The sequence below is a fragment of the Panthera leo genome, chromosome B2, assembly GCF_018350215.1.
Source record: "Panthera leo isolate Ple1 chromosome B2, P.leo_Ple1_pat1.1, whole genome shotgun sequence".
NCBI lineage: Eukaryota > Metazoa > Chordata > Mammalia > Carnivora > Felidae > Panthera > Panthera leo.
The window spans coordinates 119030168-119056290 of record NC_056683.1 but is presented as its reverse complement, the minus strand read 5'-3'; the positions used below and the strand labels follow the sequence as shown (position 1 = coordinate 119056290).

Below are 26123 nucleotides of genomic sequence, written 5' to 3'. Positions count from 1 at the left end.
TGCCAACGCAGCTACAATTTCATTTCTTTAGGAAGAAAAATGTAGCAGAGATATATACTCAAAAGATCTTCCCCTGAAATAAAACAAGCAAATACATCGACAAACCTAACTTCAATGCTCAGGTAAAAGTAGAGACATGTATGGGTAGTATCTCTTTTGTTTGTTTATTTATTTATTTATTTATTGCAATATCTATTTCAATATTTTCATCTCATTTTCATACATTAAAATGATAAAGATAAATTACAAAGCAAATTCTCCACCCCACCCCACCCCCACCAGATACATGCTGTCTATTACACATAAAGTTACACTTTGTGAAAGCATGTAGGAAGTGTATCCATATATGTGGGCATATATCAACTTATACAGAACTCATTAGTGGTTTTTTTTTTTTTTCTTGCGAGATAGAGAGCTTGAGCAGGGGAGAGGCAGAGGGAGAGGGAGAGAGAGAATCTTAAGGAGGTTCCATGTCCATGATCTCTCGATCATGACTTGAGCTGAAATCAAGAGTTGGATGCTTAATCAACTGAGCCACCCAGGCACCCCTTGTTAGTGCTTTTTAATGGCATCAAAACATCCCATTATGTGGTTAGAGCATAGTTTATTTAATTCAGTCCACACTGCTCCTAGATTATTCCAAGTAATAATTAAGAATTATACAGCAAATGTCCTTGTGATGTTTGCTTCCTTGACTGACTTTTTTTTTTTTTTTTTTGGATTCCTTACTAGAAATGACATGTGTGTATTAAAATTTATAAAAAAATTTTAATTCCCCTCCGAAAACTGATACTAAGTTGTATTCTTGAGAGATGTATGTGAGCAAGTTCTATTTTCTCAAGAGTGCCCAATTTTCCATACCCTAATTGTTATCAGGTATTTCTTATTCTTCTAATATTTGCCCACTTGATATATGAACCAGTGCCACATTTTAACATTTTGAAATTATGTGTACATTTGGCATTTTAATGTATTTATTAATCATATTTTTTTCCTCCGTAAAATTGCCTATTTATTTGTATGGGAGGTGTTAAGCTATGCCTGTTTTGGAAAAGGCCTCTATGTTTTTAAATCTATTAACCTTCCCTTCACCATGTTCGCTGCCAGTAATTTCCCCCAAGTTTGCCTCCCTCCCCCCAAATTTGGCTTTGTTTTCTTTTGAAGTTTTAACATTAAATTTTTTTTTATTTATTTTTGAGAGAGAAAGAGAGAGAGAGAGAGACATACAGAGCGCAAGCAGGGGAGGGGCAGAGAAAGGGGAGACACAGGATCGGAAGCAGGTTCCAGGCTCTGAGCTGTCAGTACAGAGTCTGACCCAGGACTCAAACACACAAACCATGAGATCATGACCCGAGCCGAAGTCGGACGCTCAACTGACTGAGTCACCCAGGCGCCCTTGAAGTTTTAAAATTTAAATTATGTGCAGAAAGCTACAGGCGGTTTCAGTCAGGGTCCCTCCAGTGAAAAATTATAAAATATTTTCTTTGACTCTTCTAACATCTGAAAGAAATTTGTTTTGCTTTTGTGAATGGCATGACATCAGGTGTTTAACGATATTCTCCAAAGAGCTTTAAACCATATCATCCCTTCTTGAACAGTTCATCCTTCTACCATAACTTATAATATATTGTTATTTAGTTCACCAAAAATGTACCACTCTGGATAGTGTAATAAAGAAAAAAGAAATGACAGAAAACGGCCCTCCACAGTGGCTGGAAGGAAAAACAACATACCTCATAGGATAAGAAACAATCACATAAAGGACAATCTCTGGCATGCATTTTACAAGGTCTGCTCATAATTATTCCACAAAATATCTCCAACGATATAAAATATGAGTCTGGCTCTGAGTCTGGCTCTGAGTCTGGAGTGACCGATGTGTATGGCTCGGAGATCTCCAGGAGCTACAGAAAGATGGGCCCCCAAGAAACAAGCAGCTTAAAATGGAAGTCAAGCACACCGAGTCCAGAGAAGACAGGGATGGGCGAGATTTCACTGGAAACCTTTGAAAGCGGCTTAAAGACAAGGTTGAAAGGGAGGCCTGGACATGAAAAATAAGTAAGAACCGACAAAGCAGGCAAGTGCACAGATTTGGGGAAACTGGGAAATATAAACTCTGTGTCAACCATTGTTTAGTAAGCACATTTCTGTCAAATACTTGAAGATGTTTATTTAGTTCACCACGAAAACGAAGCAGAAAAGTTATGCGCCTGAAATTGAGGTACCATTTTTCCTCCTCAATTTACTGGGTCATTAAATTCCCAATATATCAATAAATTCCTCAATTTGAAATTTAGGGTTTTTTAGAAAACAAATTCATCGTTGATGAACTGTCTACTCTTAATGCTTGACCACTTATAATGAGTTTTATTGCTCTCCTAAACCAAGGGTAAAATAAAGCATAAATCAAAGGGTTTACAGCAGAGTTGTAATAACCAAGCCAGCAAAATATCTCATAAACATAAGAAGGTGTTATAAACCCCCCAAAAGAATCAATGAATGAATCAATCATGTACGGTAACCAGGAGATCAAAAATGCTACCACCGTGATACCCAGGGTTTTAGCTGCTTTTCTCTCTCTCTTACTCACCCTGGTTTTGTATGTCCCTGATGCTTCTGTTTTGCTACTAATGTTTTCAATCTTTATAGCCTGTTTTCTAGCCACAAGAAAAATGTTACTGTACAGCATCATCATTACAAAAGTAGGTGTGAAAAATAATAGCAAATCTATCAAAATCCAAAACTGATTTATAAGTGGCCGACAACCGCCTATGCAGCTGAGGGCACTTACTAATTCCTCCAGCCCGTCATCATGAACACCTGTGAAGAACACGGCACCGCTGTATACAAGGGGCAGGATCCAGGAGATGCCGATGCATGTCCCCGACACGGACACCGTGAACTTGGTAGGATAGACCAGAGGCTCAGTAACAGCGATGTACCTGTCGATGGAGATGAAACACAGATGGAAGAGAGAAGAGTAACAAAACGCCACATCGAAGCAACTGTGCAGGCTACAAAAGCTGGCCCCAAAGTACCAGCAGCCCTCCACAGACCTGACCATGCTGAAGGGCATGACGGTCACCCCCACCAGAAAGTCAGCACAGGCCAGAGAGGCGATGAGAAAATTGGTTGGCGAGTGCAGCTGCTTGAAATGCAGGATTGAAATCACCACCAGGAGGTTTCCAAAAACGGCCAGCACAGCCCCCAAGCTGAACAGTGTGTAGAGAATGAGCCGGGGTCCGGGCGAGTAGAGGGCTTTCGCGCAGGATCCGGTCACGTTCTGGTAGCAGAGCTGCTCGGATGCAGCGGGGGACGGGTTGGTGCTCATGGTGCTGCTGCAAACAGCTTGTAAACGTGGAGAAGTTCTGCCCTTGGCCAGTCGCACCAAGCAGAGCGGTTTCTTATTTCCTAAGGCGGAGAAAAGGTCCTTTGCAACTGCCTACCTTTGTTACAGTTATCAGACAACATCTCCATGGCCTGTCAGGTACTCCTATTAATTTTAATGTCTGAACACTTGAAGTAATATATTCAATTCAAATGTTCAACAAATCTTAGCTTAATTCATTGTTACCATTATTTTGCTTACCTTAGAATATACTTGGAATCCATTTTCTAAGTGCAATTGTTTAATTTCAAGTACATCTTTTACCAATTTGCTAATCCCAAAGATTTCTTCTTGCCTTACAATTTGTCAATAATCTTTTATTTACCTGGTCGTGATACAGGGATATTTCTCTTTGTCAACGTTAGTGAGATATGTGTGATTTGTTATCTATCGGTTACCTTTTATTACACCCACCCCAAGACTGTCTGAAGAGTAATGACAAAATCCCCAGAAGCACTGCTGAATCCCACACCCCAAATCCACACCCAAAAGCTAAGGTGGAATCCCTGTAGCGTAAGGTGTGAACAGGGACAAGAAACTTATATTTAATTATCTCCACTAAAGTTTGTTTGGCTGTAGCCTCAATGCTAAAACTCCCAGAGACAACTTGAAAAAGGAAAATGAGAGAAAACTCTCACTCATAAGCAACGATGCAAAAAATCCTACACAAACTGTTACAAACTCAATCCAGAAATATATAAAAAAGATCATACATCATGATTCGAGTTGATGCCAAGAATGAAAGTTTGCTTTGAAATTAGACGATCTATTAATACAAATCAGCATTGTAACAGATTAAAATCTAACAATCATCTGATGAAGTGAGAAAATGTATTTGATAAATTTCAAACTGTATTCATCACTAACAAGAAAAATTCTTAGCTTACTGTAAAAAACTAGAGGTCTTTTGTACCTATAGAGGTCTGTACAAAAAGGACCTATCGCATATGATACACTCAATACTGAAATGTGACAATATTCTCTTCAAGATGAGTAAAAAGGTTTAGATGCTTTAGTAAAAGATTCAGGGAACAGAAGTTCTCCCAAGACGCCCATAAATCTGCCTGCAGTTCAATCATTTGTGTAGTGCAATATTTATATTTGGTTATTTATGAAGCATCTATTTGTGCAAGGTCTTCAACATACAGGAATAAACACAAAATATCTTCTTCCCTTAGCGGGAGTTTCCATGTTAACGTGAGAGACAGACATAACATAACAATTCACTGTGCTTCCAGCTAAAATTAACACATGTAAAATCACAATGAGATACCGTTTCACACCTGCCAGAATGGCTAACATTAACAACTCAGGAGGCAACAACAGATGTTGGGGAGGAAGCAGAGAAAGAGGAACTTTCTTTTGCACTGCTGGTGGGAATGCCAACTGGTGCAGTAACTCTGGAAAAACAGTATGGAGGCTCCTCAAAAAATTAAAAACAGAACTACCCTACGACCCAGCAATTGTACTACTAGGTATCTATCCAAAGGATACAAAAATGCTGATTCGAAGGGGCACATGCACCCCAATGTTTATAGCAGCCCTATCGACAATGGCCAAATTACATTACGGAAAGAGCCCAAATGTCCATCAACTGCTGAACGGATAAAGATGTGGTATATATATACAATGGAATATTACTCAGCAATCATAAAGAATGAAATCTTGACATTTGCATCAACGTGGGTGGAATGAGAGTGTATTATGCTAAGCGAAATAAGTCAGTCAGAGAAAGATAATGTCGTATGATTTCACTCATATGTGGCATTCAAAAAACAAAAGGGGAAGGGAAGCAAAAACAATATAAAAACAGGGAGGGAGACAAACCATAAGAGACTCTTAAATACAGAGAACAAACTGAGGGTTGCTGGAGGGCTAAATGGGAGATGGGCATTAAGGAGGGCACTTGCTGGGATGAGCCCTGGGTGTTACATGTAAGTGATGAATCACTGAATTCTATCCTGAAATCATTATTACACTATATGTTAACTAACTTGGATTTCAATAAAAAATAAAATAAAATAAACACATTTAAAAAGTGTAAAGTGAGAAATGACGTCAACAACTAATAGAACTGGGGTGAATAAATAGAATTCACTGAGGGTATAAATTTAGGGCCCGGATAGAAGGATGAGGAGGAAAGGAAGGTACTAATGTAAAGAACAGGGAAAGATTCAGATGTTGTGCACAGCTTTGTACATCCCAATGATCATTTCAGATTTTATCCGATGACTAGTGCGTGGAGGTAGAGAAAACATACATATTAGCAGGTGAAGATCTCACCTACCACAGAAGGCAGTCTTCTTGATTTTTTGGTAACATGTCTTTAACTCTCTTGTAAGCCCCTATGTCATGGGATCCCACTGTCTTCTTCCAAGCTTTCCTCTAAATTCCAGGGTCCTATGCAGTCTGCCTCGATGCTGCATGCATAGACTGGGATTGTCTTTGTAGGTGTCCTCTAGGATGAAATGGCCGTCTATCTCATAATGAAAACACAGATGTTCACAGGACCCTAAACTCTGAATAATGTGCTTATCAATAGCCCCCGTCTAGACTATGAATCTGGCAACCTCTTACACTGCTCCAGTCCATCCAGGTGTGGCTCAGTGAATGGCATGCTGTTTTGGCTTTTTCAGAATTCACAGCCTCATCAGTCTTTCCTCTATCTCCAGGAAAGAGTTCCACTCTTTTGTTTGAGAGTATGTGATTAATTGAGGGTCTGAAACCTGAGTCTCAAGCCCCTTCCTTTTCGGTGTCCTTGACTCAGAGATTTGAGTTACATCAGAGTAGTCTGTCATTTTCTCTCTAGCTTTCCTTCCCTCCTTCCCTCCCTTGCCTCCGCTCAGCCTCTGCTAATACCTCATGTCCGTCCATGAAATTGAAAACATTCTGAAGTTCTCTTTCAACTCTGTCTCATCATAGTAACCAGGTATTTCTCAACATGTAACTGCGGAGCACCTACCTAACATCTTTATACAAGTTTTCTCAGAGGGGCATCTGGGTGGCTCAGTCGGTTGAGTGTCTGACTCTAGATTTCGGCTCAGGTCGTGAACTCACGGATCGTGGGTTCAAGGCCCAGGTCAGACTCTTCACTGATGGTGAAGAGCCTGTTTGAGACTCCCTCTACCCCCGCCCCTCTCTCTGCCCCTCCCCTGCTCAAGCTCTCTCTCTCTCCCTCTCTCTCTCAAAATAAATAAATAAACTTAAAGTTTTTTTCTTATAATTGGGTAATAGCTCTTATTTTACGGCTTTTAATTGTCAGTTTTACAGAAATGCTTCCTAAAACATGGTAGTAAATCTAGAAAGACCCACAAGTATTTTCTGTGAACACAGGGCACAGGTGTGCAAAACGTGTTACTTTATTGTTTAGGCAACTATCATTTTCACAGTAGCAGACAACTTTTGAACACCTGCTATATCTTGGGAGTTTACATGTATTCAGTTATTAAACTGACACACACACAAAACCCAATGAGGTCAGCATAGCTGCTAACCCTATTCTGCAGATGAAGGACTGAAACCCTGCAAGTTGATCACTTATCCAGCGTGAACTTCTAGTAAATGGTAACTGGGGATTTGTATCCAAGCAGTTTAGCCCCAGGTTTTGTGTTCTGCTCCTCTATGTTGTACAACTATAAATGAACCTAAGGTCTGTGCCATGCCCCTAACTTCCAAGTGATAAAAACTTCCTCTCCGTCTATCTGGGCTTTCCCTACCTTCTTCTCTGAGTCAACCACACATCACCAAGACTCTGTAGATTAGAGATCTGGTCTGGGTGACCATCCACTCTCCCTGATATTCAATGAGATGTCCTGCCTGGTTTCTGGATGTGGGCCCAGTCCTGCCACAGAGCAGTCATCGTTCCTACCTGGTAGTAAGGCTTCTTTAGCTCTTACATTTATTGGCCAATTCCTTTCCCTTTTCAGAAAAATTCAGCTATACTTGTGGCATCACGGGCGGTGGAACATTTGGAGGGGTTTCTAGGACCTGTCATGACTCCAAGGCATGATCAGGGGCTCAAGAATCTTTTACTGTCCCTGTACCACGCAGAGCAATGAGGTGCTCTGTGGTGCTGTCTCAGGCTACGTGCTCAGCCTATGCAGCCATTTCTGCCCGGTGGTCTTTATACACACTGAGTTCTGTCCAGGGAAAGGAGAACGAGTTTCCCCTTGCATTTGGAGCTTGTCCCTGCAAACAGACTTGATATATTAGTTTCCTGTCACTGCTGTAACAACTCATCACACACTTGGGGGCTTATAACGACAGAAATTTTATTCCTGTAGAGTCTTGGAGGCTGAAAGCATGAAATCCAACATCAAAGCAAGGCGGCGCGCCCTCTGCGGGGGCTTGGGGACAATCCATCCTTCTCCCTGCTTCTGCTGGCTGCTGACATGCTGTGGTCTCGTCGCTCCAGTCTCTACCTGTGTGATCACACTGCCTTCTCTTCCGTGTGTGTCATCTCTCTCAGCCTCTTTCCTGTAAAGACTCTCGTGATGGCCTTTTGGACCCACCTGGACAATCCAGGCTAACTTCCCCATCTCAAGATGCTTAACTCAATCACACCTTCAGCGACCTTTATTTTTTTTCTCCAAATAATCTTTAATATGTATAGGTTCCAGGGTCTAGATATGGATCTCTTTGTGGGGTTCTTATTCAACCCACCACAATTGCATATCAGTTGCATATCACCCCTTTTCTCAAACCAGACCGTATCCAGGAGAAATCGGGTGCTCCTCCCTCAGAGACCTTCACTATTTTCTCACTTATTTTTGTACTCCAATTATCTTTCTACTCTTGCTCGGGGATGTAGGCAAGCTTTTCTATAGCCCTTACTTCCCCAAATCTGTTCAAGGTAGGCTCTTTTTCCTTTCTCCCAGGGCCTAGACTTTTGAGACTCAAGGCCAAGAAAACAAACATCTTTTTCTTTTTTCTTTTTAAATTGTTTTTTGATTTTTATTTATTTTTAAGAGAGACAGAGACAGAATGCAAGTGGGTTAAGGGCAGAGAGAGAGGGAGACACAGAATCCGAAGCAGACTCCAGGCCCCGAGCTGTCAGCACAGAGCCCGACATGGAGCTCGAACTCACGAGCTGTGAGATCACTACCTGAGCTGAAGTCGGATGCTCAACTGACTGAGCCACCCAGGTGCCCCAAACATCTTTTTTTCCTCCATTTTCAATGAAAACCATTAGAATAAAATAAATATTCTAAGGAGTTTTTTTAAGTTTATCTTTTTGACATTTTGATTTATCATGTGGAAATATTAAATCTATAGTTAACCTGGCAATCTTTTCCATGAGAAACTATGAAAATAATCTCCAGCATTATCTTCTAAATTTTCCTGGCTTTATATTTTACACTAAGATCTGTCCTGAACAATATGTATGTAAGGGCACATGTGGGAGTAAGGGAAGAGTGAGAATCAGAACTTTTTTTTTTTCCCAAATAGATATCAAAATATTCAAACACAACTTCTTGACTGGCTCATCTTTCCTCATGACTATGTGACATCATAAGTTTGCATTATGATCAATTATGACAGCGGTAGATGATGTTTATAATATGCCAGTATAGGGCAATTATTCCCATGTCATGAGGAAGAAATGAAGTGACATACCACATGAAAGTAATTATATTGAAGAACTATTTATTGTGGTGAATGTATCATTTTGTCGTGGTTAATTGTCCAATGTCCTCTAAACATTAAATGTCAGGCTTGAGCCAGATCTGAATGTGACATCCGATTCCCTTACTGTTGGAAGAGGAGAAGTAAGAGGAACTCAACTCCTCGCTAGAGCATGAAGCAGAGGGAGCTGAGGACATTTAAGAAAAGAACTCCAGCAAAAGAAAATGTTGGAATGAAAGTTGGCTGAAAAAAACAAGAGTCTAGGGCCAAGAGCACATGACATTAATAGAGAAGAGGAAGAAGAAAATGAGCATTGAAGCTAACAGGGAGGTAAGCATAAAAAGTGAAAATACCAAGAAATTCACCACCCTCCCGAACCCCACCACCACCACCACCACCAAAGACAGGGAAGCAGAAAAGTGACAGAGCAGAGAAATGGGCAGAATCAGCGGTAGGAAATAGGACCTCGTTCACCACGTCAGTCAATCTGTTTGTAGATGCTTGGAGAAGCTCACTCTAAACAATATTTAATTGAACTTGAAGAACACCTTTTTTCAAATTTGATATCATAATCAACACTGTATTCTACATCATAATACATCGGAAATTCCCAACATCCCACAATTTCCTTGATCTTAACTTAGTTTTATCCTGAAAACATATTTATGTTGATTTTTTTACTTTACATTTCTTTACTTCTTGACCAGTTATATTAAGTTTTAATTCTCTCCTAAACTAAGGATAAAATACAACAAAGAATTTAATCCTGAATTTTTGAATCCATATCTCGGGTAGTCATTCCTAGGAAAGACTATCATGAAATATATGGAAGAATCTAATTTCTTTCTTTTCTCTCCTTTGTGACGTTTCACTCACATACCCAGCAGATTTCATATTTAGAATTGTATTGGAAGTCTTGGTAGCATTTGCCACAATATATTTTGCTTGCCCATAAGATAAATTTCAAAAATCCTTAATTTGCCTTTGAACTTCTGTCATATTCATTGTAATTTAGCAACAATGTAATGCTATGAGACATTTATAAAATGGGACCCTTCTACTCTCTCAGTTACTTTTTTCTATGTTTGTCCTCTATACTCTAAAAATAAGGAACATGAAGTCCTTTTTAAAAGCTGTGACAGCCAATCTGATCTATTGAGTATATAGTAAGTGGCAGCATGAATTGGTCATTGTGCTATAATGTATTCATTGTCATACGGTTGGCCAAGCCAATCCTCTATTTGTGGAAATTAACCCTCCTGTCAAAAAATGTCCACACTCCCGTCTGCCTATGAAAGTCCAATGCTTGAAGACTCATCGAAAGGCCCTCCTACTAAGGAAGTAGAGTCTTTGACAATTTTTAAGCCCTCAGTTCATGAGACCACATGTGAGTGAGAAGACAATGTCCTAGAAATGCCCAACAACAAACACCATCCTTACAACAAATAGTGACAATGAGTCCTCTGTTCACAAGACTTAGCATCTCTGACACTTTTTTCACTCTCAATAATGTAATTTAAAATGTGTAGCCCCTATTTGGTACATTATGTTCTAGTATAAGGTCATCATTTGATATTCTGATTACTGAAGTGTCATGTGTCACAGAAATAATCCTTGTAAGCTACATTATAATAAAGTCTCATATCAGATCTTCAAAAATAAATAAATAAATAAATAAAAATAAATAAATAAAATGTGTAGCCCCTATTACCTACAAAATCATGTTCCTTGAGGAAAATACTATATAAAACATACTTTTTATTGTTAGCTGTTCCTAACTCAGGTACTTGCCTGTAATTTATGCTCAATATTTGCTTGAAAAAAATGAAAAATCTCAGTGAACGCCAATGGGAAAAAAAAAGATTTCAATCATCTTAATTGAGTGACCCAAAGATAAACCAAAAAGAGAAAAAAAAAATGGTTTTGAAACCAGTACTCTATTACAATTTAGATTCACTATACAAAATACTGTACATATGCATTCCAGAATACTTTTGTTACACCAACAATGTAAAATATTCCAGAGAGCAAAATGTAAAATTAGAGCATCGTTTTTTATATCCTTTTTATTAGAAGTTTTTGCAGCACCAGCAAAGACTTTTTCACCCCACAACATTCTGGGAAAGGGAAGCATGCAGTATATTCAGGTGAGAAAAGTTAGTGTCACTGATAGCAATAATTGATCATTCTTTCCCTTGCAGAATTTCCAATTGCTAATGATCGCTGGGCCACCTTTCTTGTGGCACGTTTCCATTAGCGGTTTTTCACTTCTGTGCAATGTCCGTAGTTAATACCTGATTCCAAGGCCAAATTACTGACCCCAGGATATTACAGGTGAATATTCCAAGATTCTGCCCAGCCATTAAGCAAGAAAGGCTTACTTCCTGCCCCAAAAGCTCCTGGAAGGTACAGACAGTATCACAAATCATTTGCTGAACAGACCCTTGGGTAGTGTCACCAACTCTGGGCTTGTGCCTGTTATGGGCTGCATGGTATCCTTCCAAAATTCATATATCAAAGTCCTAACCTCTAGTACTTTAGAATGGAACCATGTGCTGAGATAAGACCTTTTAAAAGGTAATCAAAGAGAGTTTTAAAGGGTGATCCCCAGCCCAATATTCCTGGGCTTCTTACAAGAAGAGGAGATAAAGGGATCCTGGGTGGCTCAGTCAGTTAAGCCTCCGACTCTTGATTTCGGCTCAGCTCATGATCTCACGCTTTGTGTCATTGAGCCCTGTGTCGGGCTCTGCACTGACAGCATGAGCCTGCTTAGGATTCTCTCCCTCTCTTTCTCTCTCTCTTTCCCCTTTTCTTGCTCATGCTTGTATGTGTGGGTGCAATGCTCTCTCTCTCTCTCTCAAAATAAATAAACATTTAAAATGTGTATTAATAAAGGAGATTAGGACAAGGACATAAATATGGCATAAACCATATGAGGACACAGAGAGAAGCTAGCCACCTATAAGCAAAAGAAGTGGGCCCTCAAATGAAACCAGACCTGTTGACACCTTGACTTTGGAATTTTAGCTTTGAAATCATTAGGAACAGAATAAATTGCTCTGGTTTAAGCCACCTAGTCTGTGGTACTTTGTTATGACAGCCCTAGAGATTAATACAGTGTTGTAAAAGACCATTTGAAGATACATGAGAGGTGAGAGGTGACCATAAAAGAGAAAATGATTAGAGAGATCGCAACTGAAATGAGATTCAGAATTCAATGAAATTGGAAGAGACAAGTACGTATAACAAGGACGTGTACAGAGCACCCAGGCAGATTACGTACGTAAACCACTTCATTATTTACTGTTTGGTTCAGTAATATTTCTGCAATGATCTAATGCAGTTATCTTCTTGTGATGTTGTTCCTAGCTAATTTGAAAAATATATAGCTATTTCCCCAATTTTGAAAGGCTTTATTCATTTCTTATATCTAATTTCATCATAAATGTATCATTTTTAAAATATTTTTAAATTTCTCGACTTAGTGTTCATACTTATTCAACAAATAAACTGATGGTTGATGAGCTCTCCTTTAAAAATTCTCCACTTAAAATAACTTTGATGGCTTTCCTAAACCAAGGATAAAATAAAGCATAAATCAAAGGGTTAATGGCTGAGTTATAATAAGCACCCCAACAGCAAATCTCATAAATATAGGCAGGGGTTATGAAGCCCATATAGGCATCAATTACTGTGTCAATTGTATATGGTAGCCAAGAGATCATAAATGCTACCACTGTGATACCCAGGGTTTTAGCCGCTTTTCTCTCTCTCTTGGCCACTCGGGATCTGTAACTGTCTGAGGATGATTCTGCTTTGCTACCAGTATTTTCAATTTTTATAGCTTGTTGTTTAGCTACTAGAAAAATCTTACTGTAAAGAATTATCATAACAAGGGTGGGTATGAAGAATAACAGAAAATTTATCAAGATCCAGTCTTGATTTACAACAATTTGACAACCACCTATACAGTTGAGGGCACTTACTAAGTCCTTCATGCCATCGTCATTGACACCTGTATAGAACACGGCACCACTGTATACAAGGGGCAGGATCCAGGAGATGCCGATGCATGTCCCCGACACGGACACTGTGAACTTGGTAGGATAGACCAGAGGCTCAGTAACAGCGATGTACCTGTCGATGGAGATGAAGCACAGATGGAAGAGAGAAGAGTAACAAAACGCCACATCGAAGCAACTGTGCAGGCTACAAAATCTGGCCCCAAAGTACCAGCAGCTCTCCACAGTCCTGACCATGCTGAAGGGCATGACGGTCACCCCCACCAGAAAGTCAGCAAAAGCCAGAGACGCAATCAAGAAATTGGCAGGGGAGTGCAGCTGCTTGAAATGCAGAACGGAAGTCATCACCAGCAGGTTTCCAAACACAGCCAGAAAAGACGCGAAACCAAACACTGCGTACAGAATCACCCTGGATCCAAGTGAGTAGGGAGTTTTCACACACGATCCGTTCACATTCTCATAGCAAAGCTGCCCAACAGGAGGTGGGGAAAGATGGCCGGGCATGGATTCTGCAGTTTGATGCCTGCTGTCTTTCTGCCCTTCCTTGCAGTAGGAAATAAAGTTTTTCAGTTCTGAGAATTAAAAACAAAAAAATCAAATCGCATATTTGAGCAATTGCTTTTAAGTATTGCCTCCTATTCTATCCTTTCCCCATTTTAAGTATAAAGAGAAGTTAAAAGAATTTCAAAACTCAGAAATGCATCCTTTCTGACTTTAATGCATGCAATTATTTCTGTAATTACATCTAAAGCTCATAGATACTGAATTCCAAGCTAATCTATTATGAATTTTCATCAAGCCCGAATCCATAGTATCTGAAAAATTAAAGAAATGCAATTTAAATACCTGATTCTTTATACCTGTGAGGTCCTTCCTTGCAACGAATAATCACATATAATATAATTACATATTTGAAAAGTCACCTTTTAATAGACTTCCACCTTCACATTGTCTGAGAAGTTAACACCTAGAATGTTTTAGGAAGCCAGCCAATAAACTTCACCCATTATAAATCCTCACTAGGAATCCCTACAGTGTAAGGTGTGAATCCAGAAAGGAAACTTTTGCTAATTATAATTAGTTAAGTCTTTCTGCAGAATGTATTACTTGGTGTTCTATTATGTCGCAGAAAGACGTGATTTTCATAACCAAGAGATTTCCTTAAGTTCAACTGTCCCAAAATAGCCTCATCCAGTACTTGGCAGTATATTACCTGTTTACAAGACTGGCTGCATAATTTGTAGAGACCAGGACAAAATAAAAACATGGAGATCTTTTCTCAACAATATGGACAAAAGTGCCCTTGAGTATAAAGCTTTTTTCCTTTTTTCTGCAGTCTTTCTTGAGCTGCTATGTTTGATTTTTATTTATGATGTCCCACTTCCTCAGATATGGAGGTATTTGCAGGGCAAGTGCAGACCCCCACAGATGCCTGGAGACCCTGCCCTAGGACTCCGTACACCTGGCCCACCCATTGCCAGTTTTCCCCTCCCACCAACTGCTGAAACAATGTGCGTGCCCAGACTGGGGGTCTAGGAAGCCGAGGAAGGCATCTGCCCTTCCCCCGGGCCTGCCACCTCAACCAAAGGCAGATTGCTGACACCCTCGGGATTGTAACCTCCACATTGGGCCCCACTCAAAACGTGGGCTGAGGGTGGGTAAAAGGATTGCACTTGCTGGGGCACCCTTCTAATGTGCTGTGGACCTACCAGCCTGGATGGGATAACAACTGCCGTGACTTACCCTAAGACCATGGAGCGCCATCTTGCTTCAACCCTCCCTGCCCTGTATCCGGTCCTCCAAGAGGGCAGTCTTAGTAGGTCAGGGTGAGGAAGGGAAGGCTGGACCAAGTTGAAGGTGCCGGTGGTGGAGGGGCTGGGGGACAGGTGGCCAAGAACTAGTCCAAGGGAGCAGGGGAAGTTGTATAATGCAGGATAATCGCATGTAATGTGTTTTGAGGGTTCCAAGCCCCCCATGCATGCTCTGTTGTGTCTTAGGACTTTACATACAAACTCCAAGTCAAAGATAAAATTTTTGAACATTTCAAGATGACAAAAACAGACATCAAACCCCAATAGCAGAGTTCTGTGCCACTGGGCTGTTCATGAGCCCAAAGAAGGGCCCTGCCTATTTCATTTCAGAGATTAAATGAGCTCTGCAATAGCAATTAAATGATGAAGCAAAGAAAATCCAACGGGGGTGACAATGAAACTGCCAGATGGGAAGGCTCAGGAGCTGAGAGCCAGGGAGTTCCAATAGTAGCAGCCTTTCCTGACACAGACGTTGCCCTTGCAATATTAACAGGAATTTAGGGAGCTCAAGTAGGAAATTGAAGATACTGAAAGCTACATAAAAAGATTTCGGGTCTGAGGAAATAAGCTACCTTTGATCTTATAAGGCAAGTAAGAAGTGCTAAACACTTCTGTCCTCCACAACAATATATTTAAGACTTGGAAAACACAAATATGATCTGTCACTTAGGATATAGTATATTGGGGGACTCCTGCGTGGCTCAGTTTGTTGAGAGTTTGACTCATGGTTTTGGTCTAGGTCACGATCTCACACTTGGTTGGGATGGAGCCCAGGTTCCACACCGACAGCACAGAGCCTCTGTGGGATTCTCTCTCTCCTTCTCTCTCTGTCCCTCCCCCACTTGCTCTCTCTGTCTCAAAAGTAAATAAATAAATAGATAAATAAATAAATAAATAAATAAATAAAATATATTGGAATAAGAACAGAACAGATATTAAAGGTGTGACATGAAAACAATTATTCAACTGATCATCCACCAAATTCCTCTCGGTGATACTATCTTATCTTCTCTTTATATTCTCAAACCTGACTCGATTCCATCCCACTCTAATTCAGTAACTTTGCCTCCCTGCTTTCCGAAAATGTGAAACACACAATTGAAAGGCTGAAAGAATGTAGGGCTCCAGGGATGTATGATGGAGGCAGGAAACACGGATGACCCCCAGATTTTTAACTTGCCAACAGGAAACATACAGTGTGTAGAAGAAAGACGACATTTGGTGAGGAAAGATGATGGGTTAGGTTCGGATTGGACGGCGCACAATCTTGTGTTTTCTATGGCAAAGAAGGAAGCACATTACCTGGTGGACCTCTTCGGGATCCAAAACAACTTATTTCACCCTTAGGAATACTGTTCGGGTCCATATACTGAGTAACAAAAAAGTCTGCCAGATTTGTATAGGGATTGGAGTCTGGGTCTGGGCTACAGTTAATTGCCATGCAATTTAGTGGCCTAGTGGTGCTAGAGGTGTTCATAATGGTAAAAAAAAAAAAAAATGCAGTTTAGATTTTATGGAAGTTTTCAGTGGGAGAACTATAATGCATTCCTCTGGGGTTCTGAGCAAGGCTATGCTATTTACAGCGAAGGATAAAACACCTTTTGAAAGATGGCTCTTTGGGTGCTATAGAAGCCAAATAGTGATGGGACACTTGACATTGTGATACCAAGTGATCATCTGTGTCTTACTAGCCATGATTATGTAGGTCTTCTTGAATCTTCAAAGTCATAAAGTTGGGTGGGTCTGGCAAATTCTTGGTGAAATGGAAACTATACACCCGGAACCAAGACTGAGCAAAGCCGGACAGCATGAGCCTGGAGCCCATGTCACCCACCACAGTTGCACCAGTGTCCCTTCCGTCTCACATTTCAGCAAACTGAAGAGGATGAAAAGATCTAGCATGGTTTATGGATAAGCTGTCTCAGTCTGTGGGTGCAAACCAAAAATAGACGGCAGTGGCCTTACAGACTTGCGTTGGCCCAGGGATGAAAATCTTCTCAATAGGAAGACTTTTGTTTTGACTAATTATATTAATTGAAGGACACCAGAAAGTTATTCTACCTGAACTTCACTCTTCATTAGCATTTTATTCTTTTTCTAAAGTACTTCTTTCTGAATGTCCCCTAAAGTGTCTCTTGGGCCTTCATCCACTCCAAAGGGAAACTCTGAGAATAGTATGTTTTATTGTAAATGCTCGAATATGAACAATTAAATTAACTTAGCCGATGGTTATTGCTTAGGAGCTCAAATTACTGGTGGGAAAGGACACAGCACAAATAGTTGTTCCCAGCCAGCAGTGAAAGGGAGCTCCTAGGAGATGGTAGAAAGTAGAGGCAGGGCAGGCTGGGGACTCAAGTGGAATTTGTCTGTCCCGTAAATGCAACCAGGATGAGTCATAACAAGGATCTTATCCGTTCTTACCTTTGAAATCGTCTATACTCCTTAGCTTAGTACAAACCTCAGAAGCTAATGAAATTTGTCCTTTGACATGAGACATAGTTGAGGGCTTATCTTTACACTTGGGCTGTGTGTGTGTGTGTGTGTGTGTGTGTGTGTGTGTGTTTGAACACAATAAATATGTCAGCACCCAAGCAATGCTTGGGAAGATAGTTCATGCATTTTCATTTCTGAGAAATATTGTTGGTTTTTCTGGCTGGGTCACAATGGTAGGAAAGCATTGACTTTGAAGGCTGACAGACAGAGGTCTAAATACGTAGCTCCAGCACTTAGTGCATATAATTTCTGCAGAGCTGGTTTCCTCATTAATTATTCCTATGACTAATAGTAGCAAGAAAAACAAAATACTCCTCATAATCCACATAATAGGAAAGCAAGGTAAGCAGTTTATACACATGTCCTTTTATTTATGTAGCTATATGTAGTTTTTGATTCAGATTTTTAAATTTCTGCCTTCCTTGACTCTTATGAACACACTTAGAGAAGTTATTCTCCATGAAGGGTTTATTTTGACCTTACGTCATTTTCTAAACCAGCTAAGTGGTTCATTCCACAGAACCCTGCAGTTATTCCTGCATGAGCTCTGATTTCTAATCAGAAAATATTATGTTGGGTGGGTTTAGGGCAACTTTATCAGTAAGTGGCAGGGCTGTGAATAATCCGTCAATAACACATTACAAAGACAGCGTAGACCAGGACTAGGTGCTTTCAGAGAGCCAGCAGTGCAACTGGGCACTGCTGTCACGGCATTTCCTCATTTATTCCTGATGTCCTAATTGATGATCACCTGAACCACAGCTATTGTTCTGTGACTTTCAATGTCTGAGCTCTCCATTTCAACTTTTTTCTTTTTTTAATTATACAAAACCTTATACAATGTAGCAGCCGTACTTTCAGGATTTACTAAATTGAGAAAAATACATGTGGACAAAAGCTATTATGGATTCAGTAAGGCTTTTATGTGAATTTTTAGTTTATGAATTAAAAATAAACACGTATTTTAAATAGTGGTACATACATTGTATTTATGTGCCCTACAACATGGGGCATAAGTGGTCTAATTAGTTCTTTGCAAGAGTTCTGCTGCCTCCCGTTGGCTGAAGCAGACAACTTGGGAACCAGAGCTCCTTAGGATTAAGAGACGCAGCTCAGGAACAAGTGTCAAGGTCAGGTTTTACTCTGAGGACAGTCTTGCAGAATGAAGCCTGTTTCCCATCGCCAATGTGTCTTGTTTCGAATGGATCGATGGCCCTGATGCCGTTTGGTATGCAGCTAGCCAAGAAATTAATAGCTTACTTGTATAAATAATTGAGGTGTAGAGGAGGGGAGTAATGCTATAGCAATGGTCTAGTTCATTTGGGGGAAAATAAGTCAGTATTATTTTTTTATAAAAAGCTTCCTACAAGAAGAATAGAAAAATAAACAAGAGAGAGCACATTTGAAGTATTATTCTCCATTTACCGATATGTACAACAGCTTCAAAACATCACTGGACAGAATTTCTGTAATTTTATCTAAAGATTACACTCTACATAGTGCGAGTGACCAGAAGTCTAGTATATATTTTTAAGCCTCCCTGATTGATTTTTCTTATTGTTTATGAGTGTCAGTGTAAGTTTACACTTGCACTTGAGAGAAGGACACGTTTCTATGAAGACAACATTCCTGACTCACCATCAAAGGGAAGGAATGTGGGCGGGGCACCTGAGCTGTGAGCCTTTGAAAGGTGGTCAATACACCTGTTCCTTGACTTTACCGTCTCAATCACAAACAGGTACTATGCTACAAAGGCATTCATTCGTATTCCTTTCATCCTCTTTAAGTTATCTTTAACTTCCCCCCAAATTCTCTGAGCTCTGTCTGAAAGATATTAACATGCCAATATGAAACAGCTTAATTTCACATAAAATATTTCCAAACAAATTTATTTACAAAATCTGTAACATGTAAAGTTTATGTACCTCTATTTACTTAGCTATCTCTTCTTTTCATTTCATAAAACAGATTTGTACAGAACAGTCTGTGAAAATAAGCAAAGATTTAAGGCTGTGAATCAAAGATTTGAGAAGGCGAATCACCCTATTATTAGTTTCTTTCAAATTTTAACTCTACCTTAAAATAGTCAACATATATTCTTTTAGTTAAAATGAATTAAAATTCATGTGGCTAAGGGGCATCCAGGTGGCTCAGTCAGTTAAGCGTCCGACTTCAGCTCAGGTCGTGATCTCACCGTTCGTGGGTCCGAGCCCCCTGTCAGCCTCTGGGCTGACAGCTCGGAGCCTGGAGCCTGCTTCGGATTCTGTGTCTCCCTCTCTCTCTGCCCCTCCCCCACTCGCACTCTGTCTCTGTCTCTCTCTGTCTCTCTCTTTCTCAAAAATAAATAAACATATATTTTTAAAAATTCATGTGGCTAAGACAAGCTATCGTATGAGAAAACTGGAGCTATTCCTAAAATGTATAATGCCAGTTTGGGTGTTAGCTATTCCAAAATAATACTTGGTTATATTTGGGTCACTCAGCTTTATATTTCCAATGTCAAATACAGTGTCTGGTGCAAAGAAAGGACTCAAAAGTCACACATTTGTGAATGTGAAAATTATACATATTTTACTCCAAATTTCTAAACAAGAAGTCCAGAAACCATTTTTTTGTTCACCTGCTTTTTGATTGTAATAAATTATGTTACCCAAAAGTAAGATGTAGTGTGTAATCACATAATCATCACACACGCTTTTTGTGAAGGCAGCCTCTGTGAAATGGAGACAAAGCACTGTCAGGGTTCAGAAAACACAGGAGTTCCAGGGTTTTTTGCACAATGTTCAGTGACTAGGAAATTCCATATTTCAACTCTCTACAAAGTCCTTTTAGACTAAAAAAAGTTCCAAGAATTTTAATCTTGTATTTACTTTTCAAACAAAGTATACTTTAAAGAGGATTTTGGCCCCAGGGTGCCTGGGTGGCTCAGTGGGTTAAGCATCCGACTCTTGGTTTCAGCTCAGGTCATCAGTCTTGCATGGGGCTCCCCTCTCACAGCGTGGAGCCTGATTGAGATTCTCTCTCCTTTTTATCTCTGCCCCTTCCCAGCTCTCTCTCTCTCTCTCTCTCTCTCTCTCTCTCTCTCTCTCTAAGTAAATAATAAATAAACTTTAAAAGAAAAAAAAAAGATTTTTGTCCCTAAAACATCTAACTTACAAGTTAGGCAGAAACTCTTCTTTTGTTTCTCTGTTTTTTGAACAACTGAACATTGGTAAAGAATGTGGGAGAAACTACAAAGCTTCAAATTGTTTGAAGAAACAAGTAGGAAATTCAGAGAAGATGTTAGAAATCACCATAGAAATTAGAAACCCATAGAGGAAAACTAAGAATACTAAATAGGAAGTAATCAGGATTTTTTTTTTTTTTTGGTCTATAACTAAATTAAAAAAAAAATGCTGAAGTACATAAGGACAACAAATGCTTTAGAACAACTAAATGTTGAATATAACATCCTCCCACTTGGCAGATGATTACACTTGCCTCTCTTGATTGAAGTGCTTAATTTCACACTTGACCTTAATTCCATGTTAGTTTCCAAATCCCTGCAGCCATCTTGTCACTCTATATCTGCTTCTTCAGAAAACAAATTGATCGTTGACGAATCTCTCCTTAAGACTTTACCACTTATGATAAGTTTTATTGCCTTCCGAAACCACGGGTAAAAGAAAGCATATATCAAGGGATTCATAGCTGAGTTGTAATAAACACACCACACTAAAATCTCATAAACATAAGGAGGAGTTATAAAATTCATGTAAGCATCAATCACGGCATCAATAATGTATGGCAGCCAAGAGACAAGAAATGCTGTCATAGCAATACCCAATGTTTTAGCAGCTTTTCTCTCTCTCTTTGCTACCCGTTCTTTGTAACTCTCTGAGGAAGACTGAGCATGGCTGGCTGAACTTTCTATCTTCCTAGCCTGATGTTTGGCCACCAAAAAGATCTTACCATATATAAACACCATGGCGACAGTGGGTATAAAGAATAGAAGGAAACAAAGTAGAACCCAATTTTGATTCAGTGGCGCCTGACACCCTCCTACACAGGTGAGAGCAACAACCAAGTCCTCGATTCCTTCCTCATTTGCCCCAGTGTAGAAGATGGAAAAGCTATAGGTGATGGAAAAGAACCAAGAGAGAACAATGCATATGCCTGATACCAAGACAGTAAACTTGGTTGGATAAGTCAGAGGATCGGTTACAGCAATATATCTATCAACGGAGATACAGCATAAATGAAATAAAGAAGCAAAACAGAAGGAAGTATCAAAACATGTATGAAATTTACAGTAACTCTCCCCGAAGTACCAGCAGCTCTCCACAGACCTCACTGTGCTGAAGGGCATGACAGTCACCCCCACCAAGAAGTCAGCGCAGGCCAGGGACACGATCAGAAAGTTTGTAGGTGTGTGCAGCTGTTTGAAGTGAAGGATAGCAATAATAACCAGTAAGTTTCCAAACATGGCCAGCACAGCCCCAAAACCAAGGACTGTGTACAGAATTGCTCGAGGACCCGGTGAGTACGAGGTTTTAATGCAGGATCCATTCACATTCTCATAGCAAAGTTCCACAGCTGCAGCTTGGGCGGAATTGTTCACCATTGCCCTGTGGTTTGAATTACTTTAAAGTTGTCAAATTCCCTATTTAAGCGATTTAAAACAAGAAGAGGTTAATTTCAAGAGTGTCTAGGAGGGGGAAAATATCCGGTTAAAATGGAGGCTAGTAATTTTCTACCTTTTTTTTTCTTTTTTTGGCATGTTAACTACCACCCCTTGATCTTTCTAAAAAGTATCCCCATGTTTTTAATATACTTAGAGTGGGAACTTGTTTCAGAAAGCCATTAAAGTATAGTCAAGTATAGTACAAAATAAATAATTGGCAATACATTTAGTCCAACGATATATATGTACATCTTAGGTATTAGATTGATATCAGATAATAATAGATTAATATATATTAAAATGTAATTGGCTCATCATTAGAAAAATCCCCTTTTTTGTGTGACTTTACCTTTGGAAATTTCACCTGTAACCACCTGAGTTGAGAAATAATTAGGCTACCAAAGGTTGAGTTATATTCACTAAGTTATCTCCCCTGAGTAGCTACTTCAGCAGAAATGACAAGCTATACTCCATTTTTTCAAGAAGGGAAAAATAAATTACGTCTTCAAATTATGACCTCCAAATCCCTATAGTATAGCATGTGAAGACTGAGGAAACATTTGTTCATAATAGCTTGCTAAACTTACTTAGGTAACACACTTCTTCTATGGGTTATATTTTCAGAGTTTGGGTGTTTTTTTTTTTTGTTTTTTTTTTATTTACTCATGGTTTGGACAGCTTGAGATGATTTGCAGAACTATTCTTAGAAAGTGATACTAATATAATTTGTGTGTAAGTATTTTCCAGGCTAATAGCTAGTTTCAGATGTCTAAATTCGATAAGATTGTTTGAAATAAACAATAATTCCCCTAGATGATAAGATTGATTAAAGTAAACAATAATTCCTCTAGACCTTCACCTCCCCATTCTTAAAAAAAAAATAGTATAGTTGTAAAACTAGCACAGAGAAGTAGGCACTCCCTGCAGTACACTGGATCTAATTTGTAGATTAGTCACGTCTCTGGCAGGAATGGATTCAAGCAAAGTTACCCAAAGTTCACATAGAGAATAAGTTTCTTTCTTTAGGTATCTGAGAGTTTTTCTTTTAATCCTGAGACACACAGTCTTAAAACAGTTTGCAGATCTCACCAAGTAACAGTGAATAATTAATTTTTACTTTATTTAATCATGAAAAGGTATAATCTTGCATCTAAATCTTAATGTTTGAACTAGAGAGTGGAGTATTTGTATTGCCATGTATCCCATATCATAGGTCTGACCTCTGTTGAAAGTAAAGGATCCTAGAAAAAGCTATATGCATGGGGCGCCTGGGTGGCCCAGTCGGTTGAGCGGCCGACTTCGGCTCAGGTCATGATCTCACAGTCCGTGAGTTTGAGCCCCACATCGGGCTCTGTGCTGACAGCTCAGAGCCTGGAGCCTGTTTCAGATTCTGTGTCTCCATCTCTCTCTGAACCTCCCCCATTCATGATCTCTCTCTCTGTCTCAAAAATCAATAAAGGTTAAAAAATTTAAAAAAAAAAGAAAAGAAAAAGCTATATGCATACATATAGGTGTGTTTACCTTTTATCTATTTATCTATACTCTCCAGGTAGTAGAAATCACTAGTCTGTAAATTTTAAGTGTTTGTGTACAGGGGTATGTCGGTGTGGGGGGTGTGGGAGGCGGGGGTATACACCCATGGTGTTTTCAGGCTTTGCCATTCTGGGTGTTTTAAGTCAATTCATTTTTCCTTTTATTTCTCAGTTTAATGCTTTATTTAGGCCCTCACTGGTTTGATGGCGTAAATCTATGTCCCATCTTTACTCCTGGGATTCCCCACTTGAGTGCATCCATGTACTCACAAGTTAGTCTACCCAATAAAATCTCCATTTGACATGCTCTGTATTTTCTTCTTCTTCCTCAGCTATCCTGATAAAGTCTACCAGATCTCTTATTTTATTCTCAATCTGACTAAAGGAATTTTACCATTGCCACCATAGATGATGCCCTACCTGAAAGTCTGAGTGTCTATGTAAAAGATAATATCCTCCCCAACCTTTAACCACCCCCCCCGCCCGCCATTTCATTGGTGTCCAAGTAATGCTTCTACTGTGAAAAAAAAAAAAAAAAAAAACCCTGAGCCCTTCTTCAGGCCTTCATACTCGGACCTTAGAATAACAGATTTCAGTCCTATAGAAGGTCGTAAAATGTGTCCTTCCATAGAAGCAAAGACCCTTGAGAAGTAACGAGTACTCCTAAGACCCACATCTTTGTGCTTAATACTTTTCGCCAGTAAAATGAAATAGAGCTTCAAAAAAACATGCTTCATCCAAGTGATGGGACAGGGAAAGTATAGGAATAAACTGGAATATATTTTTATATCAGAAACTAAGACAGAGATTTTTTTTTAATGTTGGCATTTTACAAAGACACTGTTGCTAACTTGAATAGACTCCCACTAGTCAAATTTGGATAATTTGTGTGCCAAAATAATGAGGGAGAATAAAAGGTTGTAAATGGGTGTGTTGTGTGGGGAAAGGGAATCTATAAAGCCATGCTAATGATAGATAGATTAGATAGATAGATAGATACATAGATAGATAGATAGATAGATAGATAGATAGATAAAGAAGGGCTCTTCCTTACAGTAGAATACCAAGCACAACTGACATAGAGAGAGAAAGTGCTAGAGCTGGAACATCATAATTTTGGAAGCATCACATTAATATTGACTAAAGCAAGAATCATCTATTGATGCTAAATCTTAGAATAGGGGAGAAGAATTTTGATGAGAATCTGGTATTTATATGGTATAAAATGTCATCTCCTACTGACTCCTTATTAGTTGCAAGAGAAATAAAAATAGTAGCTATCCAGTGAAGAAACCAAATAAAACCTTGACTGGGTAATCAAATCAACATCACTAATGATGTTGATTGAGGAGGACATGGCCACATATACCTCTGGAGAGATATTCTGAGAGGCACACGATAAGACGTATATGGTATTCCAGTCAGGAATGCATAACCAGAATCTAATCATGAAGAAATTTCAGATAATACCAAGTTGAGAAACATTCTATTTTTGAAAGGCAGGAGGAGGGAAGGTTATAGTCTTCAAAAATGTTTGTGTGATAGAAGACTGAAGAACCTTTCCAGAATAAAGAAGACTGAAGGGCAAGACAACTAAAGGAAATGTGTGGTTTTAGAATGGAATGTATTACTGGGCCAATTGACAAAATGGAAGTATGAGTGGTAGATGGTAAAAGTATTGTGTCGGTATTGAATTACTGAGATGTTTAGGGCTAATGGGCCATGATGTATACAACTTACTCTGAGATGGTTCAGGAAGAAAATTATATTCTCATATCGATAAAGATGGAGAGAGAGAGAGCAAATGTCAAAGCAAACAGGGCAAAATTTTCCTAGGTGAACCCAGATAAAGAGTACATAAGTGTGCTTTGTACAACTTTGCACAGCTTCTCTGCGGGTTTAAAATTATTTCCAAATAAAAACTTTCTTTTGCAAAACACAATTTTGAAAACTTGGACCTTTAGTAGCTTCCTTTTTATTCATCATCATGCGCAAGCCACTCTCAACCCCCCACCACCTTGCCCCTAGAAAACCTCTATACCAGCAGTGGTTCTGGTGTCCTGCCTGAGTGAACCAACCTCTCCTGTTCACACCGCTGCTGTAAGTGCAGAAAGCCTTGAGATGCATCTCATTTTAACATAATGCTACCTTTTACACCCCCGAAGCACAACGCTTCACATCTTCACTCGTATTTCTGCAACTTCATGATTTCTCTGTGAACAACAGAGAACGTAAAATGAGTCTATCTGAGTGGCTACGGTTGTAGAATAGGAAGGAATAGTTTGCCCCATCCAAGAGGCAGGGCTGTGAATCATGGAGGAACTTAGGAAACCAGAGAAAGGGAAAGGGTAATTGTGCTTCTACCCAAAATTGACTTCGAAGTGGTTTTTCGGGTGCCCAGAATATAATCCTACACCAACAGAACCAGAATTTCATGTAAGGAACCTAGGCATTGTAGGTATATTCAGTGACCATATAGAGAAAGCCATTTGCAATTGCCAGAATTCAACCAAATGTCATTTTAATATCTAAAAATTGAGACAGTATTAGGAAAGAATGCATGAATAAGGCAGAAATGAGGTGCAAAGA

General features: G+C 39.5%; 2 protein-coding genes across 5 annotated transcripts in view; both read right to left on the bottom strand.

The window, feature by feature from the left end:
• Positions 1-1399: 1399 nt before the first annotated feature.
• The window catches only part of LOC122220390 (trace amine-associated receptor 8-like), a 52139-nt gene continuing 27415 nt past the window's right edge, over positions 1400-26123 (bottom strand). Inside the window, exons 2-3 of one of the 4 annotated variants that reach the window (XM_042939854.1) lie at positions 3057-3411; positions 1400-2942 (exon numbers count right to left, since the gene is read on the bottom strand). In XM_042939854.1, the coding sequence (XP_042795788.1) occupies positions 2294-2942; positions 3057-3411 (1004 nt within the window). In that variant the 3' untranslated portion in view covers positions 1400-2293. Of the gene's footprint in view, positions 3412-12507; positions 13608-26123 lie in introns of those variants that run through there. The other 3 variants (XM_042939855.1, XM_042939852.1, XM_042939853.1) reach the window with 3 other exon arrangements.
• On the bottom strand, positions 20799-21942 carry TAAR9 (trace amine associated receptor 9). Its single transcript, XM_042939857.1, has one exon. The coding sequence runs from the start codon at positions 21940-21942 to the stop codon at positions 20896-20898; it is 1047 nt and encodes a 348-aa protein (XP_042795791.1). The 3' UTR covers positions 20799-20895.